The following is a 23,246-nucleotide window of genomic DNA, read 5'->3' on the forward strand; positions in this document are numbered from 1 at the left end:
AAGGGTCGTGAGTAGCCCCGCGAAGGGAATGCTGGGGCGGACACAGCCACGCCGTAGGGGGTCTCCCGAGTGGCTAAATTGTGCCGACAGTCAACGCCCTTGGAACCCCGAGGGGCTGGTGGCGGGGTCTGTGCCGTGACCGCGTAAGGATGCCACTTCCAGCGCCCTCGGGACGTGGCCCGTCGAGAAGGACTCCTGCTCCTGAAACGCCGCGTTTGCCTCTTCCCGACTTCCCGTAGAAACACCACCTCCCCTCCGGTCTCAGGCAGCGCGGCCGCGGGGACAGCTTCTGCGTGGTGCAGCCACGAGAAAGCCCACACGGAATTCGCTGGGATGCTTCCTTGTCGACATCAACAAACCCGCGGCCTCCCCGCATCTGGAGGCAGAGATCCGGACGGCTCCGAGACCGAAACACGGCAGCCACGCCCGGTGCTTCTCTGGACCCATAACTTCCTCGTGGAGGTGAGACGCGTGCAGACCCTTCTCACACCAGAGGAGGACAGATCCCGCTTGCTTACCAGATTTAGGAGTCTCGCCCAGGACCAGTGCTTATGGGCAGATAGGGGCAGGTCTGGGTGGCTCAGAAGTGCCCAGCCCAGAGTATTCTTCTATGGGGAGCCTGCTTAGAGTTCAGAAAAACCAATTTAAACCAAACAGTTGTTTGGAAAGAAATTATTTTCTGTGTGTTGTTTTAAGGACAGCAACGCTTAGCCAAAGTACCACAGTTCTTGCATGTATTTCAAATAGTCATCTCTGGGGACGATTGAAATTTGTGTCCATTTTTCTGACACAGAAAATGTCAGGCTCGTGCACAAGCATATGTGGGCAGTCCCACCAGCAGAGGGTATGGGTTTGAGCCCCGGCGCCCTCATCTGGCAAGTGCAGGGCTGGTTCCCGGGGGGACTAGAGGCGATGGGGCGGGGGGCGGCTTCATGCGCTCAGCTGTGGCCTGGTGCCACCAGGTGCCCTGACCGTGGGGGACAGCCAGGTAAGGTCAGCCGTCATCCCCACCTGGCCAGGTCCGCGAGTCAAGGCAGGGGCGCCCGCGGCTGCACCCTGGCTCCAGAGCTGAGCTGTGATCTCTTTCACGACAAAGCCCCGGAAACCCAGACTGTGAGAATGTTCCATTGAGGGCCTTTCGCTCGGTCTCTGGGTATCTGGGTCCTGGGCTGTTCTCTCCGGTTTCACCTCTAAGTGTTCTTTGTCTCCATCTAATCTCTCCCTTGTTTTTGTGATACAGAATCGAAAACATTTTTTTTTGTTTAAGACGGTATGCCAAAATAGCATCATATTCCTGTTCTTAATTTAAAAAGCAGATGAGCAGAATATTGCATAATTCCTCCTAAAAATACAAATACATTTAGGAAGCATATTAAATTCTTCAAACTTGTAAGATGACGGAGCACAGACAAAGCCGGTTCATCTGTTCCTAAATCGTCCTCGGAAACACAGCTCCAGGCTGTCAGGGATGGAAAATGGATATCGGAGCCACTTCTGAATTTCCCACGGGACCTGCCAGCCTCCGCTAGAAGCCCCGGTGTGGGAGCAGGGGACGCCCTCAGACGGGCCGCAGACGAGTGAGGGCGCACAGGAGGGCGGAGGGCAGAGGGCGCGGGGAGTGCGGGCATGACAGGCCCTGGGAAGCCCCGGAGTCCAGCTGGTAAACCCCGTGGGCACGGGACTGGTGCGCATCACGGACGTCACGGGTCCCGTCTCCCGGATGGAGGACCGTCTGCGTGGACGGGAGGCCCGGGCCGCGGGGTCCCGCCAGGCGCACCCAGGAACCCGTCAAACCAGGCAACGGGGGAGCGGGGTGGGAGACACCGGGGAAGCCGGCCGAGGCGCCCACCCGCCGCCGCAGGCCCAGAGCATTGTGCGTGCCGGGGAGGGTGCCTTCTGCGCTCACGGGCGCCGGCCGCCTTTTCACAGACACCACCAGCCACTTGCCCAGCACCTTGTGGTTCCACCACGGGGCCGATGCTGTGCCGTGCGGGCCGTGCACGCTCACCAACAGGACGCGGGGTACTCGTCTCTGGTGGAGTCTGGCAGGACCGAGGAGAGCGTAAGCCGTGCCGTCCCCATCCCGCTCAGGGAGGGACGAGGGCCGAAATCTGCCGGTAGGATTTCCCTCTACGCGTGAAGGAGGCCGCAAGTGTGGGGGACAGTGGGGTCCCCGGGTCACCCACGAAAATGCTCCTGTGTCACTGTGTCAGTGTGCTTGCCCTGCCCTGCCATCCGTGACCAGCACAGCTGCCCCTTCGTGACCCCAGACAGCCAAGAGCACCCGGCCAGGCTGCTGGGGCAGGGGCACCGGCCACCTGCCCCCCAGCGCCTGATCCAAGAAGGGCGGACATCAGGGGCACCAGGGCCTTGGGACAGGACGTGCTACCATCGCTAAGGTCCTGGCCTGTGGCCACAGGGACAGCGTGGGGCACCTACCGTGGTCCGGAGGGGTGCTGGAGGGAGATGCTTTGGATTTAGTCTTTACCACAAGGGACCTGATAGTCCACGTAAGCGACCCGACCCAGGGACGCGTGCCGTCCCAGTTTGCTGAGCGTCGGCCCCAAACAGCTAAGTGTTCCAGGTACAGGCAGAAGCCTCCTGGACTCCCCATCTAGGCCCCGAGCACAGCGGCCACGTTAGATCCTCACGTGGCCCCGTATCTAGCAGCAGCCTGGCACGCAGTAGGTACTTAATAAATGTGTTAGTCAATGGCTTTTTTTTTTTTTTGCTTTTCTTCTAAATATAAAACACATAGATGACAAAAGCTCCTCTACTATTAAAGCCCTTCGGGGAAAAACTCCTCAGACCTCACGGAGACAGAGGGCCTAGCCTGAGCCCTCACTGACCTGTTAGAAAACATCACACCCAGAAGCGCGTTCAGATTTCAAGGGTCTGTGACGCTGTCGTCAGTGTCTAAGGCGACACGGGATGCCAGCTTTTAATCTTTCTGACCCGTAAACTCGGATCAGATCGCTGCCATTTACACCTGAGCATCTCCCGAGGCATCTACTCCCGAGGCATCTACTGGGCCAGGCGAGGGGGCCCGGCAGGAGACGGCCCGTGGCCACACCACCAGGCTGCATCATGGGCTCCAAAGGGCTGGGACCCGGGGACTGGGACACGGTGGTGGTGGCGTGGGGGGGGGCGGCTGTCCCCACCGTGGATGCCGATTTTGCTGAGGGTGTGGCTTTGCTGTGCCCTCAAAAATGTCAGCCGACAACATTTCATCATGTTGGCCGTACGTGCAAGGACCCCTCGTCTGCAGATACTAAGATAGTAACTCCGTGCACACATTTGCTCTTCACGGATCAGTGTTCAGAGAGGGTCCGTTCGTGTCAGGCACTTTGGTCACAAACGCACCTGCGATCCCTCTCCTCTCTCCTCCGTGCGGGGCGGGTTCATACGTGAATCAAAGCGCAACCCTGGCCTGGAACGTGCTAGAACACGGGAGGTTGACGCACCTGTTAAGTGATGCAAGAAAAGGAGCCCCACCAGGCGGGTTTGTTTGAGCACGTCCTCTGCGGCCTCTCCTTCTGTAGGTCACTGCTAACACACTCAACCCCTGACGTAACTTTGTCTCCTACTCGGCGCAAATTGCTTTGCGGAACTGGTCTCTTTGTGTCGCTGCTTTCTGGCGGTGATTCCCGGCCAGAGTCGGCCCTCAGCGACGCCTGTTGACCCGAGTGTCAGGCGGGAAGACTGCCGTGGCAGCGACCAGCGCTCACGCCCTGCCCACGACGTGGCAGCCGCTATGCTAACCGCCCTCGGGGCTTGGCGATTCCAAGGAAGACAGTTCGACCCCGATTACAGACGAGGAGGAGGTTCGCAGCAGCTAAGAAACGAGTCTCGAGTTGCACGGTAACAGCCAACAGAGCAAGTGCCGGTCGGGGCACAGCCGTCCCCAACCCGGGACTGTGTCGCTGGAGCACAAAGGAAGGAGCCGACCCCGTTTTCAGGCTAGGGGCGGCTTCCCAGGGGTGGTGTGTTCGCCGGCCGGGCACCGGGGGTGGGGACAGCAGGAAAATGAGGAGAAGGCAGGCGGGGGCAGCCCAACCCACCCGTCACTGAGGGCCGCCCTCCCTTGGCCGGGGCCCCCGCGCGGCTACGTACAGGTCAGCACTGCCGGAGAGCGGTTCTTGTGTGCGTTCTCCGCCCTCTGGGCCACGAGCGAGCTGTTGGGCTCCGCCTGGTAGGCACACAGCGCCTCCCACTCCTTCTCCAGGCGGTTCTTGTTCTTCAGGTGGTCCTCCATGTAGGCCTGGAGCGGAAAACACAGAGTCAGGGAGGCGTCGTGACACCCAAGGGGCCGATGGACAGGGCGGCCCACACGTCCCCTGCGGGCACGCGTGAAGAAGCCGGTTCCTACCGGATCCAGGAAGAACACGTGTTCTGCGGGTCGGTTCCCGGGGGCTCAAAATGTGCTCGCTCGGGCGCGGAGCCTGGGCATCAGGGACACTTGGATCATGACGGGGGGCCCTGTCCGCTATTATGAACTGACCGGGAGAAAGAACTGCACGCGTAGGGCCAGACCTGGTCACCCGACCAAAAGCTGGCGTAGATAACGTGTCCGGACAGAAGCCATTTTCCTTGTAACTGGCCCACTGTTCTGGATCCAGCGGGCGTGATGCAGAAGATACTGGCTGCTCTGATGCGTGAAACGTCACAGAGCTTGTGGCGGTAAAAACACAGAAAACGACACAGAGCCTATAGCGGGAAAAACACAGACCCGAAGCGATGGAAGCGGACATCTTGACCTTCGGCTGCTTGGCTCTAAGTTTTCCGGGCACCTGCTTGTCGTCAGCGATCGCTAGACGTGGACGGGGAAATGCCTCCGGAATATCCCCTCCCACAAAGACAACCACAGGGGCCGGCATCTCACCAATCTAGGTAGTGGTGAAATGACCGTGATTTTGAGGAAAAACACTGCAAATGACCGAACCCCAGCTGCTTTGTCGTGCCCAAAGAGGGTCGCACCTGTAACATCTTGTTTGTGGCTCTTCAGTGTGTTGTGTGTGGACACACATGTTCAGCTAGTCCCACCAACAAAATAAAACACGGGCACGCAGGTCCGGGTCTCTAGCGGTCAGGCACCCCAACGTCTCCCCAAGGATTGGCACCCTGCCAGCCCCCACCGTCCTGTCACCCCAAGTGAGCACCCAGCTCAGGCCCCCACAAGGACGAGGACAGGCCTGCTCCATGTCTCCTCCCCGGCCAGCTGCTCGGGGCTCAAGGGGCCCGGGGAGAAGGAAGGGAACTCAAGCCAGTCCTGCTGGGTCCTCCTTCCTCTTACCACAGTTTGGACTAGTGTGGACTCGAGTCGTTTTGTTATTCACTCAACAGGCACCTACTGTGTCCATGTTGGTCTACAAACCACGGAAAGCCGGTGCCTCGGTGGGTGCTGTGGGAGGGAAGGCATCACCTTCAGGGTCTGCCTGGCCCGGGGGGGGGGGCAGCGATGGGCTGTGACCAGATGCCGGGACCTGGGTTATGACTGTCACATATCTTCCGTGGCCCCTGCTGAAGCCACTGAGGGAACCAGCTGACAGCCTTCTGTGCAGGTGACGGAGGACCACATGAACCACACAGTGGGTGCTTTTTCCGTGACACGCCCTGGACCCTCGTTGCCAAGGCCTGACTCTGGGACCCCCACCCAGTCCCTCCAGTTTCCTCGCATGGGAAGGAAGCGAATTTAAGTGGCCCAATCCAGAAAACGTCAACTGCCAACTGCTTTTTTTGGAGACAATCATTATGGAATATCGGATGCATATTTTTGTGCCAAAGTTGTCCTAATAAGGACGTTTCAGCATGATACAATATTTAAGTTTTGTGAAATAGTCCTCTAGCTAAAATATGGTGTGGTGGGGGGAGGAGTAGTTCTGGCTCACGTGTGTGGTTTCAGTGTTTCCGAACTTTCCTCAAGATCAGGTATCGTCTGCGAAACAGGCACGGGATGTTATCTCCGACCCTGCACCTGCGGCTGTTTAGGTGTTTACAGTCACCTCAACCATGGGGCGTGAAGGCTGCAAGGTCAGTTCAATTTCTAAACTTATGGCAAGAAATACACACCGGACTCCAGGAGGGAAGCTTGGTGGTAAGACGGAGGAGGGAGCAAAGACATGGTTTTTCTGAGAACAAAGTCTTCTAAAGTGATAACTTGATTCTATGAAAGTTGAGATAACTTTCCAGCCTCTCGGCCTGTGTTGCTTCCACAGACACTCCTGTGTCTGCCCGGTTCGGGGCATTTCAAGTTGATCTGTTCTGTTAATGTTTTATCACTTATATTAAACTGATGTAATTTCCCCTTGCACGGTTTAGGAGACTTTCCTCTCTCATGTTTGGGGACAAGATGCCATTCACCTGTGACAGGAGAGGATATTTCCATGTTGTCTGTGAAATAATGTGTTTTAAACAACGGCAAAAACAAACTGCCTGTGGGGTCCTGTCTCTCAAGGGTGTGGGACGTATGAGCCAGAACAGGTACAGTAACCCTCCTCAGACACAGTTGCTTTTGGGAATAACTGGGTAAATTAACATGTAATTGAGACACTGCTCATGTTCTTTCCCCCAGAGTGAGTGTGTAGCTGGAGTTGTTTTAAAAACTGACATTCTAATACTTTTGTTTTATCTGTGTGTGTGTGTCTGTACATTTTTATTACACATGTAGCATTCATAGAAAAGAAAGATAGTGAAGGTCAGCAGAATGAAAACAAATGCCACTAATAACTCCACCATCCAGAGCTAACCATAAGGCTTCGATAAGCCCCACCCTTGTTGGCATGTGCTTCGGCCACTTTTTTTCCCCCTCGCTTATCACCATCGCTTCAGCTTTGGACAACATTTTTATTACAGGACTTTCTTACCTGAATTGAAAAGAAGCAGAGATGAAGCTTTCCTCTTATATTCAAGGAAGCCGAGGCCTAGATTTGTGAAACCATGAGCCCGAAGTCCCCAGCAGTCAGGGGCAGCACCCAAGCTTGGGTCTGCCATCTGGGATGCTGCTGTTTTGTCTTGGCTCACTGCTGCATCCTTCTCCCCACACCCTGACCTTCACATCCACAGAACTTCTGGTCCAGATACCATCCGTTTCAGAAATCACTAATGGAGCCTAGACTAGCACTGTCCTTTGTCTAAACTTCATTTTACTAACCTGCGCCTTTCTATCTCAATAAGACCATTTCCCAGTGTTTTGATGTCCCACCCCATATCGCCATCACTCTCTATGCTTTGTTCATGCGGAGTCTTCTGTAATGAATCTATCCAGACTTTACGGTCAGTGCAAACGCTCCTGTCTCCTTTGTGAGTCTGAGATGTGCCTACGGCCAGCCTCTCTGATCCTCCTTTCCTACGATTCCACCCTCTTCGTCAGACACTTACTATTTTAAAAACTACGTCCTGTGACATTAATCACATTCTGCTTTGTGCTACAGCCTGGTGGGGGGGTGGTGTCAGGATCTTCCTCTCATGAGATCAATATTTTTGAAAATGGGACCCATGTCTCATTCACTTGGCATGTGCTTTGGGCACACAGTCAATATTTGCTGGATGATTGCTCATAACCTGGAAATTTCTAGAAGTAATTTGTGTTACAAATAAACATTTTACGTCAATGACAGCATCCAAAAAAAATGCATTAGAGTCTTCTGGAAGTTGGGAGAATTGGTCTTAAAGGTAACATAAGGGCTTTGGAATGGTTCATTATATGTTTCCTCACCGCCTTCTTCCTTTCTGGGTTACCCAAGCAGCATGTCTATGATCCACACCCAGTAGGCGTGGTGGCCACTGCAATGTAATGGCAGCCTTAGGAGCCTGGAGACACAGCAACGGTTGAGAAAGCTCTTCTCCCCGAGCCCCTCCTCTTCCTTCTGAGTCCAGACCCTGTGTCATCTCCCCGAGTCCTTCTTTGTCATTGTGTGAGAACTCCTGTGCTCGGGATACAACAGTGCCATCACTGGTGTGACGGGGGTGTCTCTAGAACCTGCCGTCCCAGCTGCGAGCAGCTGCCGGTCAGGGGCCCGTCTCACGCACATCACTTTACACAGCCCCCGTTCCTGGCCCTTGTGAGTACCTCCGAATCAAAGCTTTGAGAAAGAAGCCCTGGGATACACAAAGTACTCGTTAATGGCACTAGACGGGAGCCAGGCACATGCGGGTGGGGTCCCCCACGACGGGCAGTCTGAAGAGCCAGTGCTCGGTGTTAGTTGGTTCAATTTGAAGAGCTTAGATACATGAATTTTGATGGCTCCTGTGGTTCGTCAGGAATGTTTGGAAGCAGGTCTTTGATCTTTCCGAGCTGCTCACTGCACCCTTAGTATTTGTGGGTGACGGAGGGAGAGGTTCTGAAAGGGTTCTTGGCCGGAAGAACTCGGCATCGCTTTTCCATAGTCTTGACCTCCATCGGGATTTTATTCCAGCTGATTTTAGGTGAGACCTGAGTGGGGAGCTGTCTGAACCTTCTTGAATTCTGATACTTTCCTGGGATCCAGGCTTAATGTGCTCGCGGAAAGGATAGTTCCCAGATCCCACCGCTTGTGGGAAAAGGCCCGCAGGTTCCAGAAGGTGGTTTCCCAAGTTACAACCGGCACACGCTGGCTGACACCGGCCTCGGGCCACATGGCGCCAGGTGACGGTGGTCCAGCATTTCTTTTGAGTTTTTTGTGAGGTGAGAAGGACCCCAGCTTTCATAAGCCCTATTTTGTGAGACACTCACCCCATCAGAGGTTCTCCTGTTTAATCTTCCTCTTGCGAGCCCAGCTCCCTACCTTACACCTTCTTTCTTCTCGCTCACACTATTAGACCACGGGTAGGAAGATTACAAACACCTTCTGGGTCACAAGGACTGTGTGCCATCAGAGGACTTTTCAAACAGCTCCCTGTGTCAGACAAACTGGCCTCCACATTTAATGGGGTAACTTTACACGGAATCCCAAACCTCTGGGACAAAAACGTTACTGCTTGGAGACATGTCCACAGTTTGTCAAGATAGCTTAAATATTTTCTGCAGTGTTTTCTCATCGAATTGTCAACGCCGCGAGCTCAGGAAAGTGATTTCTAGAAATATAGATCATCTGGGATGCTCTGCAACATAATGGGGTTTTGCTAATAACCACAAGAGCACTTCGTGTCTTCAGGAGATGATTTTGGCTACCATCCACAAAGCCTTTAGGAAGGCCTGGAGGAGCTTTTGCTGAACTGGGAGGCAGTAAAATGGAACAGGCACCGGACTTGATTTTGAAAGACTTCTTAACGATGTAATAAACAACGAGGATTGGTCCTCACGTAGCTGCTTCTTGGTTGTACTTCTGGGCAAACCACCCAATCTCACCCACCTTTGATTCACTACTACGTAAACTGGGAATCACAGTACGTATTTCTGAAGGTGGTTCTGAGGGTTGACTGGGACAGTATGTGACATACACTTTGTGCATTATAAAGCGTGAACAGGCAGAAAGGATGGCGATCATGGTGGGTATCAGCTTTTCACCAGCAAAAGAGGGAATCTCTTGCGGGGCGCCTGGGTGGCTCAGTTGGTTGAATGTCTGGCTTCGGCTCAGGTCATGATCTCAAGTTCGTGGCTTTGAGCCCCGCGTCGGGCTCTGTGCTGACAGCTCGGAGCCTGGAACCTGCTTGGGATTCCGTGTCTCCCTCTCTCTCTCTGCCCCTCCCCTGCTCCCACTGTATCCCTCTCTTTCTCAAAAACAAATAAACATCACCAAAAATTAGAGAAAGAGGGAATCTCCTTAATTCCCTTCCAGATTCCGTGGCTGTACCGCAGTTCTGGGGACACTGCCATTACCTGATCAGCCATGACACAGTACATCTCCACCAATACCAGCCACTGACCGCAGCTTGGATGCAGAATTCAAGGGGCGGTCGTGGCGGCACCTTTACTGGGGACACGCCATTGCTGCAAGCGAGTGTAGTGACACCGTCACAAACGCCACCAGAGACACGACTAAGAGGAAGCACCGTCAAACACGCGGTTCGTGGTTTCCAAGTTGTGTCCTTTCACGGGGGTCGGTGGTCTTCCGAAAGCACTCGGCTTCTGCGTCGTGTGCATAGAACCGACACGTGCTCAGGCTGCCATGAAATCAGGGATGGTCCCAGAACCCAGCCCCTTCCTCTCTACTGGCTGCCTTCCGTTGACTCCTGCGTAGGGAGCGAGAAGTTTGATGGCCAGTCTTGAGAAGAGGAGTCACTGGAAAAGGCCAGCGCAGAGAAGGTGAGACATCCGGCGGCTACTTAGAAAGATGTTTTCCGGCGCGGGGAGAGGAAGGTCACAGCCTGCGGTGCTGCTGGCTCAGCGCCCTCGGCCCGAGCCAGGACCGGAGAAGTTTCGGGGCTTTGGTTTAGTGTCAACATCAAGGGCAGTTTCCAGGATCAGGGATCAGTTTCCAGGGAGACGGTCCCACTTCTTACAACTACTATTTCACCACATTCAACAGGCCAACGTCCACCCTTCGATGCCGGCAGGAAGTGTTGCTGCCTGCCTCCCGACGCCGGGACGATGGAGCGTGCGGACTCGTCCGGGGCCGTGTGGACCCGGGCCGCAGAGCTGGGGTCCCCGCGGTTGGCTCGTCCGGTGCCTCCTGGGTCCCAGCTGCCGCAGGCGCCCCGCCAAATCCACGTGGAGGGGACGGCTAGAGCCCGCGGGGGCCGCGAGTTCAGCTCGGTGAAGCGTCCGAGACACCGCGTGTTCCTTCGCGCTCTTACCGCCAGCGATGAAGGGCGGGAGGCTGGGCGGTGCGGGCGGCTGCGTTAGTATCAAAGCGAGCAGTGGAGACGAACCCCCAGCGCCAAAGGCTAACACTCAGACGGATCGGGACCACGGACCAGTCAGCGAGACACTCAGCACGATGCCCCCTCAGTCACCGTCTGCGGGCGCCGTTAACGTCGCGGCGTCCTCACGGGTGTCTGGAGACGTCCACCGCTCTGCGGTACGATATGAACCGAGTAGAAAGCGTCCTGGCGAAACTTCGCTTTACCCCAGGAGCCAACGTCCTCCCGCTGCGGCTGAGGCGTATGAAGGAAGGCTGGGGTTTGGGAAGGCCCCGTTTCTGCGCGCGAAGCTTTGTTTCCACTCCCTTCTTTACCCTGGCGCCTCTCGCCACGTTACTTGGCCGACGTGACCGTCAAGCCTTCCGCGAGAGCGCACGCCCGCTGCCCGTCCCCGTGACGGGCCTGCGGCTGGTGTCGTGAGGTCGGCCGGGAGAGGACAGCCTTTAAGAGCAAGGAGAAAGCTGTTTCTGCTGCCTTTTGGGGAAAGGGGGACCGTTCCTCTCTTTGAAAATAAACACCTCATTAACGCAGTGGAGGGAATGTTTCTGTTGAATGCTTGAATTCCAAGCACAAAGTACAGAAAATGAAGGCAGAGGCTCGATGGGGTCAGGGGTGCCGCTCGGCTCGCGCGGCCACGGCCACGGCCACGGCTTCATCAGGAGGGGCTGCGCACCTGTCTCTGCAGAGCGCCGCGCCCGACACGCTTGCACGTAACTTACCGTGCGGCGGGCATGTTAAGATATTCGAAGTTCAAAATCAGAAATCCGGAATAGTTACAGCTCCCAGGACAGATCCGGCTAAACGATCCGAGGACAGTTTTGTCATTTCTCAGCGTAGACAAGAGGTGCTGGGAGCCGGACTCCCGAGCTCCACGGCTGTATCCCCACTGTCAGCAGATGCACACAACAGGAGCACACGGTGCGGCCCCGCACCGGGGCAGCCCCCCCCCCCCCCCGGCCCACGCGACCGCTCTGGGACGGCTGGTCTCACGGCAGGCTAACGCTCGTGCGGTGCCCCTCTGAACGCACAGCGGAGACACGCGCGTTGTCCTTAAAAACAGCCCCGCCTGCAGACCCAGAAAGGGCTCGAAGCCTGTGCTGTCAGCGTGCCGCTTCCTGGGGAAAAGCAAACACAGTTTGGGGCGTGTGCGTGAAAAGCCTGAACAAGCCTGCACGAGGAATGAACGGAGGGCCACGCGGTTCCCCTCCTTTTTAGACAGTTAAAAAATCGCCTCCACGGACATCAGTTTGAGGAGGGAACATTCCATGCATCGCTCGCCCTGGGCAGCCCGGCCTGCAGGGGCTTTGCGTGGGCAGCAGAAGCGGTTTCCCCACAAGTGTGAGCCAGCGTCATTGCCCCCAAAGTCTTCCCCCGAAAGCTCTGAGGACCAGCCCAGGGGCCCCTGGAAACTTCTCAGGGCTGTCTGCACGTGACCCAGAAATGCCCTGCCCCCCGCGACCCGGCAGCCTGCGGTGGTAGAAATGTGCTTGTTAACGTGGTGGAGACACCCTCAAATACTGCCAAATGGAGCCTTCATCAGAGGAAGCCCCAGCTTACACTCCGTTCAGGCACAGAGTGGAGTCAACACGGTGACAGAATGCAGCCCGGAAGGGACAGAAAAGCAAGCGTGCTGGTTTTGAGGCTGTGACACGGAATTCCCTGTGTCATTTAAAACCCTTTTCGTAATCGAAAAATAAAACACAAAAATGCAAGAACTAGAAAGACAAACAAAAGCTCTAAACAAAACATCATGTTTTTCCAAGAACTTCCGGGAAGCCCCCTCCACCCCGACCGACGTGCTTCTGGAGGGGCAGAGGGACAGCAAGGCACAGGGACCGGCGAGGGGACACAAACACCAGTTAAGTCTTGATGACGTAGCACTTAACCAATGGGGGGCTTCACTATAATTTTACCATGGTTTTGGTCTTGGTATTCTGCATCTAGCACAAAGTCCAGAATCGCAAGAAACCATACGGACGAAAGAGAGGTCTTGAACAGGGATGGAAGCCTGCAGGGCGTTTCCCGGAATCGGGAAATAACTAACACGGGCGCAGGGTCATCTTTAGCGGGTGCTGGACAGAGACGGGGGCACGCTGAGACACCTGTGCGGGCGCTGGAGACACAGGCTCGTCAAATAAGTCTGTGGCTTCCGCTCACCTTTACCTGACAGATTTGCAGAAGAAGAAAAGTCGCAATTTTATGAAGACTTACGACGAAAACCTGGATGGAAAGCGTTGATGATGAACACATTCTGTCCCGGAAAGGTTCTAATTCATCAACTGGGAGAAGTAAGCAGTCCTGTCCTCCTTACCTCTGACTAAACAGGAGGAGGGGAGGCGGTCTGTTTTCTGCGGGGCGTCGTCTAGCCCGACCTGGTGCTCGGGTGTGCGCGTGGGGCCCCAGACGCGGTCTTTGCGGGGGGACAAAGACGGGAGCCGTGTGCGGCGGCTCTGTGTTTCAGGCGGTCATTCTTCAGGCAGCCCGGCGAGCTTAAGCAAACGGTTTTATGAATCTTATCGCCTTATTTAACATCTTAAAAATCAAGGTTACGTGAGCACAGGTTAAGGTAGAAAGATGAAACTTACAAGCGATGGAAAATAATTGAGAGGATTACAGCATCTTTTCTACACGTGTACAGCCGTTAGTGTTTAAATTTAGGGCAGAGAAGTCATGGGTGAAAGCTGGGTTTCTCCTCTAATCGTGGGGGAGGGAGGCCACACCTGCACGCCTACTTCAGAGCCCTGCCCCTGTGTTGGCCGTGCAGCTACGTATTCACTCATCACTGACATTGTTACCAGCATATCAGACCAGCCGGGGCATTTGTGTGCTCTGACCCAGCAAAGAGTCTGTCCTCACGGGGCTGGTTTCTTCTGCTGGAGAACGGGCCACATCCAAATAAACAAATATCACTAGAAAGGAAACTTCAGATAAGTGGAAAGCAGAAAGAACACAGGACACACATTTCATGGATCAATGAGGAGTAGCAGTTGTAAAGCACCTAGAATGTGCCTGCAGCATGTAAACATTCAAATACTTTAGGGAAAAAAAAAAAGAACACAGACATGAAAAGTGCTGTGAGGCAGGAGGCAGGGGTCCAGACCCCCCCGGAAGGGAGGCCCCTCTGAAAAACTGGTTCCCAAGTGCATCCCGTAAGCTGGGAAGGGCTCATCATATAAAAGTCGAGGGATAATACAGGGAGACAGAACAGCCAGGGTGAGGGCCCAGGGTGGGAAGGGGTCCGGCATGGTCCAGGGACAGAGAGAAGCCCAGGGCGGCCAGAGCAAAGGGAGTGAGGTGGGGTGGTGCCCGGGGCTGGATCCCGAGGGTGCCAGGTGGCCGTGGGCGAGCCTGAGGTCTGCGGTAAGAGCCGTGGGAAGCCACCGGCGCGTTTTTAGGCAAAGGAGGTGCGTGACGGTAAAGATGGGTTTAAAACGTTGCTCTCACTACCAGCGGGGACCAAGTGCACAAGATGGGCCGTCTGCACTGGAGATTACAGGGGCTGACGTTCGGGGACCACAGCGGCGGCAGAGGGCACAGAGAAATGGGCAGACGCGTCCCGTGTTCTGGAGGCGGAGCTGCCGAGATTCACTAACAGAGCAAATGAGAGGATTTAATCTGCTCATCTGATCATCCAACCTGTTCATCCTTGTGCTCCTGCATTTCTGCAACCCTTCACTTTGTCAGATATTCTGGAATTCGTTCAGCCCTTTGTCATACGACCACAGAGGAGAAAGGGCCCGCTGTGTTGGTCTGAGAAACGAGGTCATAGCCTTACTTTACCCAAAGTCAAAAGTCTAGGTAAAATCCGAAAAAGTGCATCAACATTCCTGATATTTCCAACAACCTTCGCGCTCTGGCTGCGTGGACAAAATGTTCAGATATTTGATAGCACTGCTTCGTTTTCGTCTTTGCACGACAAAATCTCACTGAAGTCTGCCCAAAGCACCGCGGAAAATTAACGGCCAGTAGCTTCACCCAAAATTTAAAATGTAAAATCAACCGAACAACTAAACTAATCTGGAACCCTTCGATATCTGTATATGCAAATGAGGCCATTCTAAAACGCAGACAAAGGTATTTGAGCGTGTGCGCACCCACGAACACGAGCGCAGCTATGTTAGGAGCCCGTGATCGCCAGCCGTCACCCTAGTGAGCAAATTATGCCCTGGTAGGTTGGAAATACCGTGCTGCCTCCTTCAGACCACCCGGGCTCCAGCTATTAAATTACTGCTACAATCATGAGCTGGTTCCCAGATGCCACAAAAAATTCCATGAGACATTCACAATCTGGAGCGGAGCGATAGGACCGGTGCATTAAAATACACTTTTTTATATTTTAAAGAATGAAAGCAAGAAGACATCGGGTTTGAGCAAACAAGAATTTTTAAGAGAACACGTCTGTACCGCACGGGGCGGAGGGGGGCAGCTCGGAACTTCCAAAGAAACACAACAGAGCCCGAGTCCCGCCTGTCCACCAGCCAGCGCAGGGCTCTAGAACGACCTTCAGCCCAGAACATATGTGGGATTTGCCGCAGGCCCTAGGAGGGACCGTCCCTCCCACACCAACCTTCCAGAGCGTCTAGAAGCCTGAACGTTGGCTTTCTCCTGTTCATAGCGACATGAGTTCTAACCAGATGGCGCTATAAACTTAGTGTTTTAGTCCCGCCATCAAGTCAGCGGGAAAAATCAGGACAACGAAATAAATGTAAGATACATTTTAGGAACTCCCAATAGGCCAATTATTTTTACCCCTTACAGTCTCTCCACTGTCTGGCGTGGAGCCTGGCACAGCCTTGGTGGTCAATAAATATTTGTCGTATGAATCCCGTCTTGAGAATGTGCGACAGCTCCACGGTTTCTAGCTCAGAGCCCCGCGCTGGGGGGGGGGTGGGGGGGATGGGGGGGGTGGGGGGGGGTGGGGGGGGACCCGCGAATTTACGGTGTTGCAGCCACGCAGCGTCTCCAATGAGATCTTTTGGGACAAACGGGCACCAGTGCTTCATGTAACAGTTTTCTCTAACAATATTTACTGTTCGTGATCTTACATCAAAGGGGCACCCAGAAGGGGGGGGGGAAGGCACAGCTCTACACTGCTAAACAAATTTCCATTTCTTTTAGAATATGCTCCTAGACTTTAATTTTTCCAGCATTGGCTCTTTTCTCTGGCTGGCTTTCGGACTCCCTCACCTCTGCCGGGATATTTGGGAATATTGCGTAAGCCATTCCTGGAATGCATGAGCACCTCTGGATCCTATAAAATATTCATTCGCTTTCAAAAATGTTTGCACCCTGCTGTCAACGGGGGCAAATTCATACAGAGTAGCAGAAAATGGCGATTTTAATGGCAAAGGCTTTCCTCAGACCTCTCCTTCCACTAAAACATTTTCTTCAAAATTATTTTCGTACGGAAGATGAACAATTTCAACATTAGCTGCTAATCCCCTTTCATTTAAAACTCTGCTGATAAAATCCTTTGCTTGTCATTCAAAGAGTAAGTAATAATTATAGATTTGAGGGTTCCATCTCTGGCTTCATTAATGGTGAATTGCATGGAAGTCTGAGGCGTAAGTCTGCTTTGATACATCTCAAAATGCAATTTCCACAGCTTCCCTGGGCTATGTACAATTAATTATACAGTTAATAAGGGAACTGTGTTAATGAAAGGCACATTATTCATCCAGACCACCTGCCTTTACCAAATATCTTTTGTGTGTTTCCCTTCTTTCTGTAATTTTGGTCTACAGACGGTAAGAGCAACAACCCCCTCCCCCAGCCCCACAACTGACGATGCGGCGATTTAAAACATCGGTCCGCTGGTCTGCAGCTTCTTCAATTAACACAAGTCTAAAGAAAAACACCATTCCATTTTAACCTATTTCTACTAATTTCCGCCTTCTAAACGTTTAAATAAAATGTCTGCCCGTGGCATCTGAAACTCTCGAAAGAGCTGTCTTCTAAGCAAGCACTTACTCCTAAGGTGTCTGACTTCCATCAACGGGACATCGCCTTTCCGAGAGATGGAAAGTCAGGAGGACGCGCACGGGACCAAGAGCCCCCGACGGGCCCCCTCGCTCTCGCCTCACCGGCCTGAAGCCTCCGTGTTTGGCAATAAGTAAATCATTCCATCTGTAAAATCAAAGTTTGACTACAGTTTAGCGCAGGAAACCGGCGTTACCTTCTACAAAGCAAGTTGATGTCCCTGAGCCTTTGATGTGCAATAGAAACCCGAATAGTGTAACTGGAAAAGGAAGCTGTCTGATAAAGCTACATCTCTATTTATTTCTCATAGATTACCCGAACAAGAGGAAAGAATGTGTTTGCAAATAGTTTTACAAGTTTCTATCCATATAAATCAATACACGGTCTTTATTAAACGAGAAGATAAGAATTTGATTTCAGCCGCAACCGTGTCCCTTTGACAGACGAAAAATACTTTAAGCCGTAAGTTATTCAGGAATCCCATCAATGCACAAAATTCGGCTGGAAAGCAACCTTGGATTCCAAAGCGCTGATGGGAAAGTCAGGGCTACGAGAGGGAAAACGAGTCATGGAAATGCAGGCCTAAGAAAACGAAACCCTGAAAAGGCCTCCTGTTCACAAGTTCCAGCAGGAACACAGGCTGTCTCAAATCAGCAACATCCGCTGTCCCCTCTGGTGCTGTGGGGAGCTGATGGGTGACACCCGGCGGACGTGGTGTCGTGGAGAAATCAGGGTGGCTCGTGGGTTGTGTCTCCACGGGCGTTCCGTGACTCAGGCTGGCTCCTCAAAGTGCTTCCGAAGCGGTTTCTGAAGAGCTGTTTTTCCCGGCCGCGTGCCAGCAGATGCACGTGTCTGGGTGGCCGTCCCCCCCTCCCCCCCCCCCCAATGGATGATCAATCCAAATGGCCAATTCCAAGTCCTGGTCACAGGAGCGGACTCTCTCCTCCAAGACCCAACACCGCTACCCTCCCTCACCTGACGTGAGAGTGCCCGAGGGGGCGTTCTCGTTTTCGCTGGGGTGGACAAGAGCGGCTGCAGAGGGGAGGCCCCAGGAGAGGAGAAGGAGGGACCCTGTCTCCCAGCAGCCCAGACGGCCCCGCCCCGGAGCAGTGGGCCTCCCCTAAGAAGCACTTTGTTCTCCTTAGGACTTGACGACTGTCTGATGGGGTGCTGAGGGAGAATGAAGAATTCCAGTGAGTCAGTGGAGGGCACCCCAGAGAGCCTCACAGCCGGAACGTTCTCTCCGTATCCAGATGGGAGGTGCCGGGTTCTCAGCATTTACGAGAAAACACCCGCGGAAATTCTGAAGTGCTCACGGACACCAGGGCCGTTTGGTTTTTAATTTCCTAAAGCAACAGGCTACCTGCTGTGAGCAATAAACGGGGGGGGGGGGGGGGGCAGGAAACACAACACTTGTCTTCCCTTCGCTCGCCGGGGGATGAGGCCCGAGGCCCCGGCGCTCCCCCACCCTGTGGACGTGGACGGAAGCGGGGGCTCGGGCCTCAGCCTCCGTGACCAGCACTTGGCTGGCAAGCATTCTTTTCTCGGTGCCTCTGAAAGGAGGAGCTCCAAGTAGAGAAGGGAAGTGAGCCGATCTCCCAGAAATTACCTTCCCCTTTTAGCGTGAAAAGCTAGAGATAATCAGACTATCAACTATACTTTTCATCTTTTTCCAGCTCAACTGCCGATCGTGCGGGGACTGCCTGCCTTATACGCCCCCAGGTTCTCGGGGTCTGACGGGGGAAGGGAGCGTGCTGTCGGCTGTCACCCGCCTGCTCTCTGTCCCCGCGCAGCACAGCCACGGAGCCCGGAGCCACCCCTGCCACCAGCTGCCTTCATCGCCGCCGCCACACGCGTGCCACCTGGGACTCCTCCGCGGCCACCAGCCGTCAGCAAGCAGGGTCCACCAGGCTGTCCGCCCCACCCGCCGGCCGGGGCTCCCTGCAGCGCGCACCCACAGATGGGCGTGCAAGCGTTTCTGGAGCGAGGTCGCCCCTTTGCCAGCAGACAGGAAAGTGGGGGAACCGGCCTGCGTGAGGGCACTGCCTGGCTTCTTTTGACACCAGGTCGCCACCTTTAGATGACTTTCCTTATTAGCAGGACATAAAGCTCGTTCTCAGGTGCGACTGTCGAGGTGACGTGAAGTCAAATGGCAGCGCACCATTCGCTCTGTGTGCCCTTCGTTTAACCCGCATTAAGTCTTCTGGCCCCAGAGACATGAAGGGTGAGTTGACCCGAAGAGCCTCCCCTACGAGACGTGCAGAAATGTTGGACAGACGGCAGAGTCAGCCTTTCACAAGGTTAAGGGAAACCCTCGGACATCCAGAATGAAGAGCAGGTCAAGTGGGAAGCTCATGACCTTGAGGGAGAGCAGGGCAGACGATTTCCTGGACCTAAAACCCAGGGTCTTGGGTTTTTCTGTCTGTTTGGGGTCTTGGGGAAACCCTGCCGGGCAGGAGGGAAGGAGGTGGATGTGGGAGCCCCCCCGCCCCCAGGAACCCCAGAAGACCCCATTCCCAGGGGAAGGGCCTGCTCATGCCACAACGAAGTGTATCTGTTCCCACCTGGATTCAGAATGGGAAGGCGTTTGGACCACAGGCCTCATCGAGGACTGATGCTGGAAGTTACAGTATGTGGGTGGTCTGAAAATCTCCAGGTAAGGAATTGATAAAAAGATGGTCCTGGTTTAACGGTAGTCCAGGGTGTCTGGCCAAGGGACCTCAGAATCTCTCTCGAGTTAAACACCCCCAGTGCGGCTATACAAAATTATGAGAGATAGAAATTACAGAACCCACCAGACAAGAAACCCTCATAAGCAAGTCAGCAAACACATCAAAGAGCCCGATCAGATTCATAAGAACCTGGATGATAGAAGCATTAGATAGAAACAACCAAGGGGCAGCTGGGTGGCTCAGTCGGTTGAGCGTCCAGCTTCGGCTCGGGTCATGATCTTGCGGTCTGTGAGTTTGAGCCCCGCGTCGGGCTCTGTGCTGACAGCTCAGAGCCTGGAGCCTGCTTCGGATTCTGTGTCCCCTTCTCTTTCTGCCCCTCCCCCACTCATGCTCTGTCTCTCTCTGTCTCAGAAATAAACATTAAACAAAATTTACAAAAAAAAGAAACAATCAAATAATGCATTTATAATGACTGAAGATATTGCAGTGAGGATCGACAGTGTAAGAACAGATTCAAAAAAGAATAAATAGAACAAGTACAAATGAAAAATATACTCCTTGTAATTATTAATGCAGTGGATGGGTCACATGTCGATTAGACACTGTGGAAGAGAAAGACTGCAAATCGGATAACAGACCTGAGGAAGTCGCCTGGGGGGCAGGACAGAGGGACAACGAGAGGAAATGTGGAAGAGACGGGAGGCCACGGGACACCCTATGTGCTCCCACCAGAGGAGAGAACACAGATGGTCACATGTAAATTGTGAATGGCTGGTCATTTCTGAGAACTGATGTAAGATCGGGACTGTCCAAGGTAGGCACACAGTAAAGCCAGAGCAAAATAAGAATAAAATAGGTCTGCACCCAGACAGGGCCCAGGGAGATCCCGGAACAACAAAGCTGTAGGGTTCAGGAAGAAAGTAGAGTGAACCCCAAAGGAGCGGCCATTGGGCCAGTCGCAAACAGCCTTCTCAACAGCTGTGGTGTCAAAGAAAACAGCATTTTTAAAGTAATGAGAAAAAATTAACTAGAATTTGACCGTTGGCTAATCTATTATGCAAGTGTGAGAGCTAATTAAAATCATTTTCAGGCAAACGCATCAGAGAACACTGGTCTTGACCCTGTCGGTCCCCGGCTCTCTGGCCCACATGTTCTCTCACCTTCTGGCGAGCGGACACAAGGAAGAGAAGAAGTGAATACATGGCCATCGCTTTTCCTGTTCAAGAAACGGTAGCGGTTGCATAAGGATCAAGCACAAACCCACATGCGGTGTGTGGCCTGTGTGTGTGTGCTAGCCTCCTCTGTCACCCACTGCTGGCTCCAGTCCTGGGCACTGACTCGGGGACTCTGACAAGGGGTCCCCTTGCCCACTCTGTCTCCCGCCCACCCCAGAGCGCTGCTCCCTCCTTGACCAAGACGGCGCCTGGAACCCCTCGGGGCCAGCGCCCCTCCTCAGTCTCCCCCGCCACCCCACACCTTCATGAAGGATGAAAAGACTTCTGGCGAAAGAGCACGATTTGGCATTTGGCCACGCCCAGTGTTTCCTAGATATTAACCCCTCTCCGCTTCAGATAGATGGTAAACTTCTCAGGGGCGAGACACATACCATCTGCTTCTCTTGGGCATTTGGACAATTTAATTCACGGCCTGGTGTATGTGAGAGCTGAGCTAGATGCTGAGGATACACAGGTGGGCAAAAGTCAGTGAATGCTCGCCCACGTGTGGCTTATTTGTGGAACCATGGGTTTCGCGCAATTTCAAAAACTCTTCTTACATATTGTTAATTTTGCACACTGATTTGTACATAACAACCCCATTACCCCATCCTGGGCCTGCAGGGCTCCTGCCGCCTTTCCACTCCCCTGACCCTGTCTGCACACCTGGAAGGTCTACGGGCAACCAAAGGGGCCGGAAGGACACATATCTTCTTGTGGCTTTTCCTGCCAGGTTGATCTGGGGGAAGACCGAGGAGGTCACTGCACACTCAGGAAATATTTCCCGTGAACATATACATGAATAAACACGTTCCACACCCTACTTTGGGTATCAGTTTTAATTTCTTCGCCTCACAGACTTACTAATTATCAAATTTAGCATTTGATTATTTAATTCAACAAATATAATTGGACACCTGACTTTACTCACGATGTTTTACCCAATTTACTCATGACAAGAAATCCTAACAAGCTGGGAAAACGTTCTAGCATCATCCTAGCATTTTAAACAGTAAAGCAGATTTTTAAAAATAACAAGGCAAATCACACCCCCCCCATCAAAAGTACAATAAATAACCCACTCCCCACAATAAAGACCGAACAACAGAAGAGACAGTCCCTGTCTTGTGTCAAAACCAAGCTACTGAGAGTGGCCAGTGTCCCAGCTGCCGAAGGAGCCTCTGGGCACCTCAGGAGCTGGCCATGGGGTGGGGGGCAAGCACTGTTTCAGCCATGCAGACATGGAGCCCTGTCCCCCCCACTCCAGCAGTGAGGGAACCTCGGGAGGAGACACAGGTGATCTCTCTGACACAGAGCACTTGGCCCTGGGGGCCCAGCACCCTGAACACCTGGCTGAGTCATGCCCCACCCTGTGAGACCCTTCCACAGAGTGGGTGGTCATGACCTGTCCCTCCCACGCTGAGCACCTGTCCCCAGGGCCAGTTCTTGGGTAGAAACCGGTCAGGCCTGATGTAAGAACTGTCATGTGCTGTTTGTAAATGCATGAACACTCCCTGGCCACCTCCCTTCCCAGGGAGCCTCTTGGGGACCTGCCTCCTCTCACAGTGACGGGGACGGGCAGGAGGGTGAGGCTCGGACAGGGGAACAGAGCCGTGCCTGCAAGCCGGTGGAGACGTGAACGGTTTGCGAGTCTCTCCCTCAGGTCCCGGGCCAGTGCTGGGGCCGGTGGGGGTGGGGGTGCGACAGTATTACCACTCGCTCAGTCCCCACGGTGCACGGAGGAAGCGACGGGAGAGACAGGGGCCTGTCATTGCTTCAAGCTGCAGGACACGGGGTAGTTCAGGCACCAGCCCTTGTCATGGGCTCACTGCGCCCCCCACATTCCTGTGCAGAAGCCCCAACCCCCTGACTCAGGACGCAGCCGTATTTGGAAATGAGGCCTTAATGCGGCGATTAAGGTGAAGCGAGGTCGGCGGGAGGGCCCCGATCTGGTGTGACTAGTGTCCTGATAAGAAGAGGGGGTGAGGACACAGACACACAGAGGGACGGCCGGTGAGGACACGGGAGAAGACGACGTCCACGCGTGGGGACGGAGGCCCCGGGGGGCAGCCAGCCCCGCCCACACCGTGATCTCCGACTCCCAGCCTCGGGGACTATGTGCCGGTACCAGTGTGTTGCTGACCCCAGGACAGGTCCCTTGAGCCCAAAGACCCCACGGCAGCCAGGCCCTCGTGCCCCTTCAGGCTCCTCTTACTGATGTCACCACACAGGATGCCCCCTGCCGGCTCACAGCACTGGCCCGTGATTCTTACGCACGGGAAACACCGTCCTGAGGCATTGAGCCTGCCCACTGGGTAGCTCAGTGTGACTTTTCAGACAGTTCTTTTCTGTTCTCACTGAAACGTATCCACATCGGGTGTTGTCAGTGTTCCTCTCTCTCGGAGGGCCTCATCGGCGCACAGAGGAGGGACGAGGGTGACGCGGTGTCACCACGAGGTCGAGTCCGGTGAACTCTCGCTGGTGTCCGTGGTTCGTACCATGAAAACGTGCGGCACGTCTACGCGGCGGGCGGTGGCAGCCCTCGAGGGACACTTCTGGAAGGAAGGGCGCGTAGCGCCCAGACGTAGGAAAGGTTGCCGTA

At 54.1% G+C, this 23,246-nt stretch overlaps 1 protein-coding gene across 5 annotated transcripts in view; it reads right to left on the reverse strand.

The window, feature by feature from the left end:
• PTPRN2 (protein tyrosine phosphatase receptor type N2) overlaps positions 1-23,246 on the reverse strand; it is an 805,581-nt gene that overhangs the window by 53,372 nt on the left and 728,963 nt on the right. For all 5 annotated transcript variants that reach the window (XM_043590047.1, XM_043590044.1, XM_043590046.1 and 2 more), the window contains one exon: positions 4,114-4,261. In XM_043590047.1, the coding sequence (XP_043445982.1) occupies positions 4,114-4,261 (148 nt within the window). The remainder of the gene's footprint in view (positions 1-4,113; positions 4,262-23,246) is intronic.

This window comes from Prionailurus bengalensis, chromosome A2 (genome assembly GCF_016509475.1).
Source record: "Prionailurus bengalensis isolate Pbe53 chromosome A2, Fcat_Pben_1.1_paternal_pri, whole genome shotgun sequence".
In the NCBI taxonomy this organism is placed as follows: Eukaryota; Metazoa; Chordata; class Mammalia; order Carnivora; family Felidae; genus Prionailurus; species Prionailurus bengalensis.